This window comes from Microcaecilia unicolor, chromosome 2, assembly GCF_901765095.1.
Source record: "Microcaecilia unicolor chromosome 2, aMicUni1.1, whole genome shotgun sequence".
NCBI classification, from domain to species: domain Eukaryota; kingdom Metazoa; phylum Chordata; class Amphibia; order Gymnophiona; family Siphonopidae; genus Microcaecilia; species Microcaecilia unicolor.
Window position 1 is genome coordinate 123,766,167 of NC_044032.1, and position 15,287 is coordinate 123,781,453.

At 45.2% G+C, this 15,287-nt stretch overlaps 1 protein-coding gene across 1 annotated transcript in view; it reads left to right on the forward strand.

Annotated features, from left to right (window-relative positions):
• The window catches only part of FAM169A (family with sequence similarity 169 member A), a 288,635-nt gene that overhangs the window by 126,890 nt on the left and 146,458 nt on the right, over nt 1-15,287 (forward strand). Inside the window, exon 7 of the mRNA XM_030193277.1 lies at nt 7,951-8,079. Within this exon, the coding sequence (XP_030049137.1) occupies nt 7,951-8,079 (129 nt within the window). The remainder of the gene's footprint in view (nt 1-7,950; nt 8,080-15,287) is intronic.

Sequence of the window (15,287 nt, forward strand, 5' to 3'; positions counted from 1 at the left end):
TTCTCTTTGAAGTAGTTTGCAAGGTTGTCTGCTGATGGAGTATCCACGTTGTTAGAGGTGATCGGAGTGGTATTCTGTAGTTTATTTACAAGTTGGAAGAGTTTATGTGTGTCTTTGTAACCCGGTCCGATTTTAGTTTTATAATAAGGTCTTTTAGTTTGTCTGATGGCGTTGAGTTGCTAATCCCATTTTTTCCTCTTGATAGCTCAAATCAACAATCAAAGTTGCAGGATCATCAGAAGATTTAGAAACCAGAAATTCCAGCCAAACTAAGGTTGCTCCCCTCAATTCAGGGGTTCCCATTATAAAGGCAGAATCGTTCGCTCTTTCAGAAACACCATCTTTTAGTCTGAATCTAATGGATTATATCTCCCTGCTCTTCACCGCTGCTCTGGCAGCTGTACCTCCAGGGATGATAGTCAAATCTGATGAGCGTACCACTCCTCCCTGAGTAATGCCCTACTGGTTCCCACCTTGGTGGTCTGCACAGTGTCCTGCAGCATCTCTTTGCCTGGCGCTCAGTGGAGAGGGAGGGCTCCGTGCATCCAAACTCAATTAGACTTCCAGCAGATTTTGAACCATAGCCTCCTCTCTGCAAGCAGTTCATTTACTAGAGACACCAAGTTGGGAGGAACAACTTAAGTTGTTATGTTTAAATCTTTTTATTAAAGTATTAGAAATACTCACACAACAGTAGAATCAACACAGTATGTTTAACATTAACGCTTTTGTAACTCTCAACCCCTCCACCACCCTCTAACCTCGTCAGAGCGCCAACCAAATTGTACTTTAAGTCAAATTATCTGTTCAACAAATGACTTCTTGCTGCGGGAGTTAGTGTGTTCCAGAATGGGCTCCAGCTTTGAGAAAATTTTTTTACCCTTGTCAGTGGCAAAATCTTTTATTCCCAGCCTCTCCAGGCATAGTAACACAATCATTCGTGTACGCCAATGCTGTGTTGTTGGATAGTTATTAGTTACCCACTCCGCCAAGAAAGATTGTTTTGCTATCGTACCTTTAGCCACAAATGCTGCCAGTCCACGTGGGGATGGAGAACCCAGAACAGGTTGTCCAAACAAAAGTGCCAGATCATAATGTCATCCCATGTTCCACATTCTAGAAACTTGTAAAAGTATGCCTTTCCAAAAGCGGGCGATCCCAGGGCAAGTCCAAAACATGTGCCCCAGCGGAACTCCTTCTGACCCACATTTTGGGCATGATCCCCAAGGAGATAATCCCATATGAAATGCTCTGCGTGGGGAGATATACAAGCGCAGCGCACACTTCTACTGGAGCTCTCAGTATACTGTAAAGGGAGAAAGTTGGCGAATAGCAAGTATATCTGTTTTTAGTTGCAACTCAGTCAAGGAAACTTGTAAATCTGCCTTCCATTGCACCAGCAAGCGAGAGTAATCCAATTCAGGTATGGTGTCTCTTATGTGTCGGTGATGAAAGGAGAGAGATACTCTCTGCTGTGCCTCCAAAGAGAAAGTTGTAGAAAGTTGCTCCTTTGGGTCCTCTGGTCCTCCGCTAAATCCTCCCATAGCAGATCATTAACATAATGTTTCAAATGAACATAATAAAGTTTGTCTGTAGGAGGTATAGAATATGCTGGTTGTAGGTCCAGAAAGGGTCTAATGTGACCCTCAGTTGTCACCACCTGTAATAAATATTCCACTCCATGTCTCCGCCACCTGCGGAAAGCCGGATATAATTGCCCTGGGGGAAATGCTGAATTATTACATATTGATAAGTATGTGTCAGTGTGATAGAAAAATGATGCAGGCGACAAATCCACCTCCAAACTGCTTTAGCTGAGGTCATGATAGAGGAGAGACTTAATACCTTTGGAATGGTACCCCCTGACGTATGCAGTAAGTTACTGAAATGAACATTTGGAGTCAATTGGAGTTCCAGAGCTGTGTTAGAATAGTCCTGTGTTAAGTGAAACCAGTCATTGATGTGACGCATGCCATTAGCTACTGTAATAATGCATATACTGATTAAGCCCATACCTCCATATTCCACTGGGATTTGCAACGTCTTCATGGGGAGACTGGCTTTTCCACCTCTCCACAAGAAGTGCCTGAGGAGTTTATTCAACTTTCTTTCATCTGACATTTTCAAATATAATGGCAATAACTGGAATACATACAACCATCTTGGTATAATGAACATATTGTACAATGCTATTCGTCCCAACAAAGAGATAGCTAGCCCCCCCCCATGCCTGCAGCCTAAGTTGTGTTTCCTGTAATAAACGTTGTATTGTTTTTCTCCAAGGACAAGCAGGCTCTAATATTCTTACATGTGGGTCATCGTCCGCGACGGCCCAGAAGACGGAAGAAATCCTTCAAAGCTGTGGAACTTTCCTGATCGTTCCGTCGCGCGGGCGGCTTCTCGCCCGCGACGTGAACGTGCAGCAACCAGTCTCTTTTTCCGCGACTCTGAACGGTCAGGTTTTTTCCTCGCTGTCAGTTACAGCTCAGGAGACGGCTTTTGTGAGCATTTATCACCAACTTTTTTCTTATTATCTTCATAGTTTATCCTACTGTTAAAAAAAAAAAAAAAAAAACTTTTTTCGTTTGTCCCATTATTTTTTTTCCTTAGTTGTTCTCATCCTTTAAAGTTTTCTTTTTCGTCACGGCCGCCTTTTAGGCTGCTCGGCCGGGTCTTTTTCCCTCTTTTTGTGCTCCTTTTAGATTGGCACCATCGAGCCTTTTGATTTTGCCAACACTATTTTTCCGCCCATGTCATCGAAGACTCCCAGCGGCTTCAAGCGTTGTACTCGCTGCAACTGGACCATCTCGAGCACCAACCCTCACGCGTGGTGTCTTCAGTGTCTTGGGCCTGACCATCTTCCAGCTTCATGTAAGCTGTGTAAGTTGATGAAGAAGCGGACCCAAGTGGCTCGAGAGGCTCAGCGTGAGAAACTTTTCCTGAGCGGTCCGGTCCTTCGACTTCGACCTCGGTACCGAGGGCATAGGCATCTGCGTCAGCGTCGAGGGAGGCAGCGACACCGAGAGCGCAGGTAATGGCTGCTGAGAGACTGCATCGAGCTGGGAGCAGCAAGGCATCGAGTGGGTCTCCACCCATCTTGAGGCCTACTGCTATGCAGGCCCCCCCGGGACCGACCTTTGTCGGACCCGCCCCGTGGAGGCGTAAGGATTCCAGTCTTCCTTATTGGTACCGAGGAGTATCGGATGATGGGCGTCGAGCGAAGGCTAAGAAGCATAGTTATCGATCTCCTTCCAGACACTGTACTGAGAGCTGTCTGATCCTATGAGTCTAGGGAGAAGTGGGGCCAAATGATCTGCTAGAATCTTAAATGATAACTTAACGTCCAAGTTCAGGAGCGGTATTGGTCTGTAGCACCCTGCCTTCTCAGTGACTTTCCGGGTTTTGGCAGTAATGTTATTAAAGCAGTGTTAGCATACGGGGGAAAATGACCCTGAGTAATCACGTCCTCATAATATTCCAACAGCGCACCAAGGTCTCTGGAGGCAAGATTTTATAGTATTTTCCTGCAAAACCATCTGGCCCAGGGGCGGAATGTAACTGAGCTGCCGCTTGCAATTCGGACAATTGGAGAGGGGCATTAAGAGATTCTAATTCTGCCGTAGTCAACTTAGGCAGACCTGTCTGGTCTAAATAATTCGTCAAATATTGCTCAGTTAATGGGGCCTCTGCTGCATAAAGAGAAGAAAAGTATGTAGTGAGTATTTGTGCTATTTTATCTCTGTTATTTGTTAAGTTACCTAATGGATCTCGCAATGCAGCTGTCGCCCGCGACCCTCCCCAATTTTAATTGACTTTGCGAACAATCGACCAGAGTGGTTACCAAATCTCTGCACTTGATATTTGCAAAATAGTAAAGAATGAGTTTCTTTTTCATGCAATAAAGTATTTAGTGCGACTTGGGTAGCTTTCAAATTCTCCAGGGTTGTTGGAGTAGATTTCTGATTATGGGCTCGTTTGGCTTTTTTGAGTTTATCTTCTAATTGCACTATACCAACTGCCAGCCTCTTTTATGGGCGTATACATACGCCCACTATATCACCCCTTAGGGGCCGCTTTAGACGCTGACCAGTACAAAGTCAACTGATCCACATGCACCACATTATTGCGAGTATAATCACGCCACTTCTCCTGAACATATTTCCGAAAGTGGGTGTCTGCATATAAGTATGAGGGATATCTCCAGCCTGGTGCTCGACACTAAAATAGCATATTGAGAAGTGAGAGTCCCGGAGCTACAGCTGAAAGCTGCTTCCTTGCTCACTGCATCACGTGACGTCTCCCAACTTATGTTGTTTTATAAGCGGCTCTTTTCTGTGTGTGGGGGGGGGGGGATAACTCCTCACCTTCCTCCTTTGTTTAGGTAACATCTCACAGGAAAATTACTGAAACAGAATTTGAAACAGAAAAAAAAAGAGAAGGCAAAAGTTTAGCAGAGTGGGTCTCTTACAACCAACTTGGATAATGTATGTGCTCATGTGTCAAAAATAAATATAATACAATTCTTCATTCCACTTTAATTTTTTCTAGTGATATGATCCCTAATAATCATCTTATTCATATCAACTTATATAGAGTTAGTTCCCTTAAAATATAAAATCAGGAGCATCCTGAAGTCACCAGAATCCCATTACATTGATGTTTCGTCAGATTGCCTTCCTCACAGGCTTACTTATAGGCAATACAAACAGTAGCACAGTCAGGGATAAACTTGAGTATTTGATTGCTAGGTTCTCAAACACTCTCATCTAAACAGTGACAGTATACCACCCTACCACCTTCAGTTAGGGAATCTTACTTATTCAACTATAATTGTAATTTCTAAAAACTATTTACCCAAGAGCACAGGCTATTTGAATATTGCTTATCCTCTTTTGTGCTGATGGTTCTTTACGTGTTGTCAAGATATATGGTTTTGCTTTGAATGCAGCAACCCTAGGTAACTACCTAGTAATTAAAACATCCCCGTAATCTAGTGACTAAGCGGCAAGTGCTGTTTATTGCCATATGTTAGGACCTGGGTTTGATTCCTTGGTCCTGTTTCTGCTTCCCAGGCTGGAAATACTGCAGAAGTCTTTTCAGCCATTTCTCAACAGTGCTCAACAGTGATATCTAGTGGCGCCCATATTAGCTGAGTCATGGAGGGGACCATGGCTTGTGGCCCCAACTGAGATGGGAGGAGGAAGGGAAAAATTAGAAGGCCCGTGACACTATAGTTCCAGTTAAACTGGTAATGCAAAGGAATAGAAAGAAATTGCCACTGTGCATACCCTGTTCCTGCTCTGAACTAATAAAACATACTTTCAAAAAAAACAACAAAAAAGTATTCTCTGGGAAATACCTGCCACCTATACCAGAAAAACAATGCACTCCTATTGTTTATCCATATATGCAAGAATATAGTATATGTACAGGAGTAGTTCTACAGAACAAAGTCATATATCTCCAGAAGAAACCTGAATAGATTTTGCAGCATAGCTTTGAACCTCCATTTGCAGCTGTGTCTTTTTAAAATCTTTTATAAATCATTTCCCCCCTCTTGCAGTGAGATATCGTCAGCTACAGGCCATTCACCAGGGGTGCTCCAGAACCCGTTGATCATGGTCCCAAATTTGGTCAGTAAGTGTCACCCTTAAGTAGTGACTGTAATACCCTCTTGACCATTCTCATTTCTAATCAAGTTGCGGAGCAGATGGCCCATCCTGAGAATTTAACTGAGGACTTCTGCTTGGCAGTATACAGCATTTCACTGAGCCCCTGAGCCAGCCTCTAAAAGTGTAATTGTTGTGTGAGGTGTACATGACTTGTAATATTACTTTTGTTCTCAATCTTGCTGTAAGTGGTGTATGTTTTATTTATTTACATAGTAAGTGAGTGAGTGACTGCAGATAAAGACCTGAACAGTCCATCCAGTCTGCCCAGCAGTCATACTCATTATGAATTCATGATTAAATCAACAATGAATGTGATATTATATACATTATCACTAGTCTGTCTTTGGGTGTTTCTTATGTTCCACCTATTGGAGTTGCCATCAAAGCCCACTCTAGCCTATCCAAATCTGTCTTGTCATTTGCGGGACCCAGACCATAAAAAGTCTGCCCAGCACTGTCCTTGGTTCCAGCTACTGAAGTTGCCATTGAAGCCCTTTTCAAGTTATCCTAAACTGGATTGCCATCTATAGACATGGACCTACAAAGTCTGCCTGGCACCAGCCTTAGTTCTTGACAACTGGAGTAGCCATCCAAGCGTCAGTCACACATCCACCCCCTGCAGCCATTTAAGGTGGTGGGTTTTTTTAAATTTATTTTTGTTTTCAACCATCTAGTTTCTAAATAGTTCCTCTGTGTTCATCCCACACCTTTTTGAATTCCTTCACTGTTTTTGTCTTTACCACCTCCCTTAAGAGGGCATTCCAGGTATCAACCACCCTCTCTGTGAAAAAGAATTTCCTCACATTACTCCTAAGTCTACCACCCCACAATCTCAGCTCATGTCCTCAGCTCATATTTCCCCTTCTCTGGAAGAGATTTGTTTTTATATTAATACTTTTCAAGTATTTAAACGTCTGTATCATATCTCCCCTTTCCCTTCTTTCCTCTAGGCTATACATATTTAGGCCTTCCAGTCTGTTCTCATATATCTTATGGTGCAAGCCCCATATCATTTTTGTCACCTTCCTCTGGACCGCTTCTAGTCTTTACATCCTTAACAAGATATGGCCTCCAAAATTGAACACAATACTCCAGGTGGGCCTCACCAGCGACTTGTACAGAGGCATCAACACATCCTTTCTTCTGCTGGTTACTCCTCTCTTGATGCAGCCTGAAAAACAGTAATAAATGCCACTTAATGGTGTCAACCACTTTCATCCAAAAGCATTATCCAGGTAATGCTTCTGAAAATCTTCACTGACTGTTTTGTGACTATGTGGTGGTGGGAAGCGGGACTGGTGGTTGGGAGGCAGGGATAGTGCTGGGCAGACTTATACGGTCTGTGCCAGAGCCGGTGGTGGGAGGCGGGACTGGTGGTTGGGAGGCGGGGATAGTGCTGGGCAGACTTATACGGTTTGTGCCCTGAAGAGCACAGGTACAAATCAAAATAGGGTATACACAAAAAGTAGCACATATGAGTTATCTTGTTGGGCAGACTGGATGGACCATGCAGGTCTTTTTCTGCCGTCATCTACTATGTTACTATGTTACTATATGTGGATAGTGCTGAGTCATGTCCAGGGGCAAAGTTGGAATTTATGTGGATATTGCCAAAATTTGGTGCCAGTACCCAGATAACTATCTGGATACGTTAAGACAGCTAACCTGGGTACCATGCTAAGTATCTGCAGTACCCAAGTTCCTGCCAGTGGCTGCCTTATATCCAGGTATTCAACATAGGTAACTGGCTATGATGGGGGTGGGCAACTATAGTCCTCGAGGGCCACAATCCAGTCAGGTTTTTAATCTCATGAATATGCATGATTGATTCGCATATACTGTTTCTGTTGTCTAGATCTTGTATATATTTGTTGTGGAAATCTTGAAAACCTGATTGGGTTGTGGCCCTCAAGCGCCATAGTTTCCCATTCTTGGGTTGTGTCCTGGCGCTGAATATCCAGGTATAAATTTAAATGTCACAGTGAGTGTATGAAATTAAAGGAAACCTTTTTTTTTTCAACTTCATGAAGCAAAATAAGTTTATGAATATTAAGAATTCAAGCAAGGCAGCAAGTTCAATTAAAAATGTTGAAAGTCAGAATGTTCCTTAGCTCTGAATTTGGCACTCATACTAATTCCATTTTTGAGCTTTTATCTTATGATAAGGTAAGAATTTGTTTTTGAACGTCTGCCATATCTGCCTTAGGAGTTTTTTTTTTTAGGCACTAAGGAAAATGAGAGAACAGCCTCCCTGATCACAACTGTTATTTCCCCTTAGCATGTAGACAGTACTTGGAAAAGTACCCTGGGGACAGCAATCTTCTCTGGGAAGTCGAAGGAGTCGGGCATTGGTTCCAGAGAACAGCTATTATCAGCAGAATACAGAAGATAATACTCATAAATACAGGTAGAAAACTAATTTATACAAGTGATTTCATTTTCCTGTATTGTTCTTGAAGGGGAATTGAGCAGGTCTCATCTTTGAATGGCATGTAAATTAATAATGGGAGTGTGAGAACTAGAGCTTGAAACTGTTGACTCTAAGCACTCACAGGTTTGAATCCTGTCACTGTAATGCTGATGTTAAGCTGACCACTACTAGGTATAGTTAACTAGGCAATTTTGTCTGGCAGATCCTGGGGATGGGCAGAGGGCTAATACTAGCATATGCTGCAGCTGAGGGATGATTTGATAGAAGGGTCTGATGCTTGGGCTGAGATGAGAGTACTGGGGACTGATTCAAGGACTCGGGGGAGGGGTCCAAGTGTGGATCTGGGAGGACTCTGAAGTAGGCGGATGGACCAGCCATGCAGTTGACCTTCTTTCTGCCTTGGCCTTGCTCACTTCAAACACACAGTTTTTGGCATGGAGTCACAGCCATGTTGGATGCTGGCTGTGCATCTTCTGCGGTCAAGCAGAGGTCTGCCTTCAGGGAGCACATGGTTGGCCACGGGGCCCACTTGCCACCGCCTTCTTGCCTTCCTTGGGGGCCCAGGCTGAGATCTGGAGTCTGTGTTTACAGCAGCAATCTCTGAAGGGCTCGGTAGAGCCCTTGCTGTGTGAAGAGGGCCAGATTTTTTAGGGGTTGGGACCCTTGGGGCTATTCAATGGTACACTTTGTGACCCTCCCTTCTGGGGTCCTTGCCTCCTTCTCCCTATCTCCTCTCATCCCACTCCTAGTAAGAGACTCGGGCAGCTAGTGGGGATTTTGTGGACCTCCTGGCACTCTCCCTGGGTGTGAGGAAAACATGCTGGGCTCTGACTTTGTGGAGTTAGAGGAGCTTTCACCTGCAGATGAAAATGCTTCCCCAGTGGTCCAGTTGTTCAGGAGGGAGAAGTTGCTGGTGCTGATAGACCAGGTGCCAGAGGTCCTTTAGCTGGTTGTAGTGCCTTGTGAGAAGTAGAGGGGTGCATCCCATTATTTGGGGTTCTTGTTTCCTAGCAGTCTTTTCCCTCCATTGAGCCCTCTCAGATATGGTTCTTAAGGAGTGGCAACACCAGGGTCAGTGTGCAGATTTCTAAGCTTATGGATAAGCTTTATCTACTTCCCCAGTAGGAATTAGAGTGTTTTTTTTTCCGTTCCAAAGGTGGATGCATTGTTTACCCTGGTCAAGGGTGGTCCTGCCCTGAGGACAGGCAGTTGGAGATGCTGTTGAAGCAGTTTTCGTTCTGCAGCCCTTGAGATACAAGTGGTGATTTGTGGTGGGTATGTGGTTCAGGTCCTGCTCCAGTGGGTGTAGCAGTTCCTTTCCTCCCCAAAATTGGCTATAGAGTCCAGGACAGCCTTTTTGGCTGACTGTCTGACTTGGTCTGTATGTGCTCTAATTCTGTTGTGACAGCTGTGAGAGCCAGATGGCGCCTCTGGCTCTGAGTGGCTGATGTGGCATCTAGGACTGCTTTTGTGGACTACCTTTCCAGGGTCAGTTCTGTTCAGTGAAGACCTGAAGAAGCTGATTAAGGACTTGGGGGAGTATGATCCTTGGCATCTCCCTGAGATAAACTTCAGACGTCTTCGTTTTTTTCACTTTTTTTTAAACATTTTTATTGTAGTAAATCTGCAACAATCAATTCTGCAAAGAGCACATCCTGCTCTCATTATCCCACACAGGGGCTCATGAAAACTGAGCTATAACATCTGTAACTACTTATCCACTATGTATACTGCTCCAAAAATCGTGATCTGAAAATTGTCCCATAAACAATATACCCCTCCCAACTAACCCGTGCTCCCTTAATATACAATAACCTCCTCCCTACCTCTCTAACCCCCTCCAACCCCAACTCACCTTAAGACCACCCCCTGTTTCCTGAGACACTCTCTCTCCCCTTCCCCTCCCCCCTCCCTCCCCCCCCAACCCATCCCCCTTCTGTAAAACTCCACGATCCTAAATATATGTCAGTCGCCCTTGTAAACGAGTCAATCCACCCTTATGTCGCAGTACCCCCTCCCTGCGGTATTCCATTTGTATTAACTGCCCCAATTTACATTTCCAGTCACCCAATGTCGAGAGATCTGTCCTCTTCCAATACTGAGCTATGAGGCACTTAGCTGCTGCCAACCCCAAGTACAACCATTTCCGCTCCTCCCAAGAGTCCCTCTCATTATATAAGCCCAAGAGGCACGCCAAAGGGCTACACACCAAAGATGAGCCAATCAACTTTACTAACCCTTTCATAACAGCGTGCCAAAAGGGCACCACCCTGGAGCATGCCCACCGTATATGTATAAATGATCCCGTCTGTGAATTACACCTCTAGCACAAGTCTGATGTACCTGGGTACATCCTCTTCAATCTCTCAGGTGTGTAATACCATATGGATAAGACTTTGTATGCATTCTCTTGCACCAAAACACATACCGAAGCTGTCTGAACCTCCCCACAAATAACTTTCCACTCCTGATCAGTAAAACGACAATTTAAATCTTCCTTCCAGGCCCCCTGAAAACCAAATGGTCTGGGATCATACCCTCTAAAAAAAATGTATATATCACTGATATTGGTCTGGGCACCCTCCTCAACAAAAGCCACAAATTTTCCAAACTTTCCTTTTCCTGAGAGTTCCCCCCCACCCCTCCACCCCATGGCCCCTACAAAATGTTGAGTCTGGATATAAGGAAAGCTATCCCCCTCTCCCCCCCGGCAAACTATATGTGGAACACAGTGTATCAAAACTCTTCACCCGCCCCCCCCCCCGTAGCACAGCACGAAAATTTACAATGCCTGCTTGCTCCTACCGCACAAAAATGGCATTTTCTGTCCCTGCCCCAAATGCTGGTTCCCATCTCAAAGGCACCAGCGTCGATACACCATCTGACTGTCCCCATTTCCTCCGCACTTCTCCCCACAATTCCACCAGATGCCTCACATATGGATTCTGTATCCCAGCCAAGATCACCCCCACTCCCTCAGTAGTCCATAAATAAGAGCTCGTCGGTCTGTGCAGGCTACATGATTTTTCCAACTGGCTAGCAGGCTTAGCTATCCCCCTCTCCCAGTCCATAATCATCCTCATTGGCTAGCAACATAATACCATTCAATATTGGGCACTGCTCTACCCCCCTCTCAGGAGCACCCCATAACACTTGCCTAGCCAACTGGGGATGCCTACCCACCCATATAAACTGTGAGACCAAACCCAGCAATTGTTTAAATGTCCGTTTCGGAACCGCCACTGGCAGCGCCTGAAACAAGAATAGCAATCTAGGCAGCACGTTCATCTTCACCACTGCCATATGTCCCCACCACGAGAGCCACAATCCCTTCCACTGGGACAGATCCCCCCTAATTTGGTCTATTATCTTCCCATAATTGAGACTATACACCCTTCCCAAATCACTAGGAATCTGAATCCCCAGATACAGAATGTGATGCTTGGTCCATTTAAATGCAAACAATGCTCTCAATCTACTCCCCCCCCCCCCCCCCCCCCCCCCCCCCCCCCCCCCGTTTCAGACAAATACCCAAAAGCTCACTTTTATCCATATTCCATATTAACCCTCAAATCAGCATATTGTTCAAATTTTCTAAAAATCTCCAAAGTCACTGGTAGTTATGCCTTATGCCTGGAATAGACTTCCTGAGCCGTTACGACAAGCTCCATCCCTGGCCACCTTCAAATCTGGGCTAAAGGCCTTACCTGTTAGATGTTTTGTCCTGTCTGTCTGTCCTGATTTAGATTGTAAGCTCTTTTGAGCAGGGACTCTCTTTTCTTCATGTTTAATTGTGAAGCGCTGCATACGACTGGTAGCGCTATAGAAATGATTTATAGTAGTAGTTGTCAGCATTCGTTGTCTAGGTATGGTCCCGGGTCCAGTTCACAGAGGCAGTGGATTCATTGAGGCAGTGGGTTCCCAAAGAATACACAATCCATACGGGTTTGGATATATAGAGAAAGTATATTGTATTTACATATATAGACTCGCAGCACTTAGTACAGGTAAACATTACAATGCTGTATCTGTGTGTGTGGGTTTAAATGGGAATCAATGAGAGAAAAGTAAGAATGGGGGGGTGCAGAGAAAGAGAGAAGCCTTGAGGTAGGACTGAAGGTGTGTGTGTGCAGAGAAAGAGAAAGAGCCTAAGAAAGCAGAGCCATGTGCTCTGAGAGAGAAAGCTTTGGAGTAGGGCTGAAGTAGAAAGGGGGACCAGTGCCAGGGGCTCTGGTGGCTGAAGATGTGTGTGTGTGTAGAGAAAGAAAGAAAGAAGAGCTGCCCAGAGCCATGTGCTTCTCCTTTTTGTATACCTTAGGAACAGAAAGGGATCAAATAACTTATTTCCTTCCCAGCCAAACTCCAGTTTAATTTCCTGATGTAAGGAAGGTGAGCATTTTCACAGGTTCTACTCTTTGAAGTCTCTAATTTTGGAGCCTCTGTGTCTGGCTTTCATTGCTCTCACAGAGAGCCCTGCTCCCAGATGCCCAGAGAGGACCACAGGTATGTTAATCAGGGGTAATTTGAGAAACAAAAGGGCTAGCAGGTAGCTGGGCAGCATTTAGTCCATTTGCCATCCTCAGAGCTTCCTGAGGGAGGGGGAGGGGGAGTTATCAGAAGCTGGTTTCATATTAATTTAAGTATGTCAAGCTGGTTTCATATTAATTTAAGTATGTCCAGCACTCCTGACGTATGTCCAGCAATCCTGACAGTAGTGTCTGCTCAGGATCCACCACATAAAGTAGCACATCATCTGCAAACAGAGCAATACGATGTTCCATCTCCCCCACCCTAACACCCAGAAAATCTGGATGCTGACGTATCATTACTGCCAGCGGTTCTATGTACAGTGCAAAAAGGAGGGGCGACAAGGGACAACCCTGCCTAGTCCTTCTACCAGTTGGAAAAAAGGATGTATGTCCGCCATTAATATTAATGCATGCCTTAGGAGCTGTGTACAAAGCTGCTAACCACGCCCCAAAATTGTCTCCCAAGCCCATGCGCTTCATCACTTCTCACAAAACCCCCCAACTTACCCGGTCAAAAGCTTTCTCTGCATCTATAGCCAACAAAGCTATACTAGACCGGGATCTTTCTGCTTCCCATATTAAATGGAGAGTACGCCTTATGTGTTAACCCCTACCTGCCTCCTCGGGATAAACCCAGATTGATCTACATGGATCAATTTCGGTAACACCCTTGCCAACCTGTTAGCCAGGACCTTAGCTATTATCTTTGTATCCACATTCAAAAGGCAGAACCTTATCCCAGCCTCAGACATAGATACCGGCAGCCCACTACCCTGCAAAGCTCCATTTCCCACCCTCACCAAGAGGTCTCCCAACTCCTCCACAAAGCATTTATAAAACCTCACCGAGTATCCATCTAAATCTGGTGCTTTACCATCAGGGAGCCGTTTGATCATACTCTATACCTCCCCTAATCTAATGGATTCCCCGAGCTGAGCTCTTTCAGATTCATCCAAGCGTGATAGCAGGATCTGATCCAAAAACCGGGCCACATCTACCATCGGTGATTCCTCAGAAGCTCTATAAAGTTCTTGATATTTCACAAAACAATTTCCAATATCTGAGTCAGCATAATGCCATCCTCCCCTCTCATCCTTTAACTTCTGAATAAGGGAGCGCCCTCTCCATGCCTGCAAATAACGGACCAACATTGCACTGGACTTATAGGCAAACTCAAAATATTGTTGCTTAAGCTTAGTTCTCATAAAATCCACCTCTGCCATCTGTAATTGTGTTAGTTCCCCCCTTACTTTCTTAAGGTCCGCCCATACCTGCGGTGTAGGGTTCCTCTTGTGCAGCTGTTGTAAATACAATAACCTCTTCTGCAAAGTCAACAATTGCTGCCCTTTTTCCATTTTCTTACGCAACCTCCCTCACCACTACTTTCAGCGCATCCCATAACACCCCATCTTTAATGTCCCCATTATCATTAAAGCGTCGGAATTCTTGAATTGTATGTTGGATAGCCTCCCATACTTTCTCATCCCCAAGCAGTGACTCATTGAGTCTCCAGATTCCTTGCCGCCTACCTTGGCCCAACCCAGTCAACTTAATCCACATTGGTGCGTGATCAGAAACACAAATGGTCTCTATCTCAGCAGCCCCCACCATATGCCACCCATTGCGATGCACCCATAACCCATCTATCCTAGAATAAGTCTGTGTTGCATGCGAATAAAAGGTGTAATTCCGCTGTACCCCATGTAGCAGCCTCCAACAGTCCACCACTTCCAAGTCCTTCAAAAATTGTAGCAAAGCCTTCCAGGACCACTCCGCTGCCCTCCCCCTGTCTAATGATCCAATCTTGCATCCAGGGCAATATTAAAATCCCCCCTACCACAACCTGCCCTCCTACAAATCCCAAGATTTCTTCTTTTAATGTTTGAAAAAAGGCCCTCTGCCCCACCGCTTGGAGCATAAATGTTAATCAGAGTCAAGTCCTTCCCCTGCAATCACCCTCTGAGACCCAGACAACGCCCACTAGTATCCCAGAACACCATCTTTAATCACTAATCCATAAGTTTGATCAAATGGCCGCTCCCCCCATCCATTTTGGCCCTATTCCCTGATGTACCACACTTCCCGAAAAGGCCTACGACGCAGCAAGTGAGTATTCCTCGGTCTTAAGTGTGTTCTTGCAAAAAACGTTACATCCACTTCAGCCTACCCAATTTCTTAAATACTCTACTGCTGTTTCCCCTGATTGTTTAACCCATTTACAATTCCATGTACCCACCAATAAGGTCTCTCCCCTCTCCCACCGTCCCCTCTCCATCCCCACAGGTGATCTCTGCCCTCCCCACTGCTCCAAACCCCACTCCTCTGCGCCAACTTTTCCCTAATCCTTTCCCCAACCTCCCCTACCCTCCCCTTCCCTATAGCTGATCCCTCTGTCAGTATGTCACCCATCCCACGAGGAAGCGACACGCTCTCTTGGGACTTTGACCTCTCCAACACTGATCCCTCTCCCTCCCCATTGCCCTACTTACGCCCACATCCTTACATTCATGCAATCCACATTCCCCACCCAACCTCCCACTGATTCAAGCAATTCACCACCAGTCCACACAAATCCGTGCTCCTTCAGGAAGCTTGCTTGTTAGAAGTCTTCCCTCGATCCACCACCTTCTTCCACGCCAAATCCACTCTGGGCTC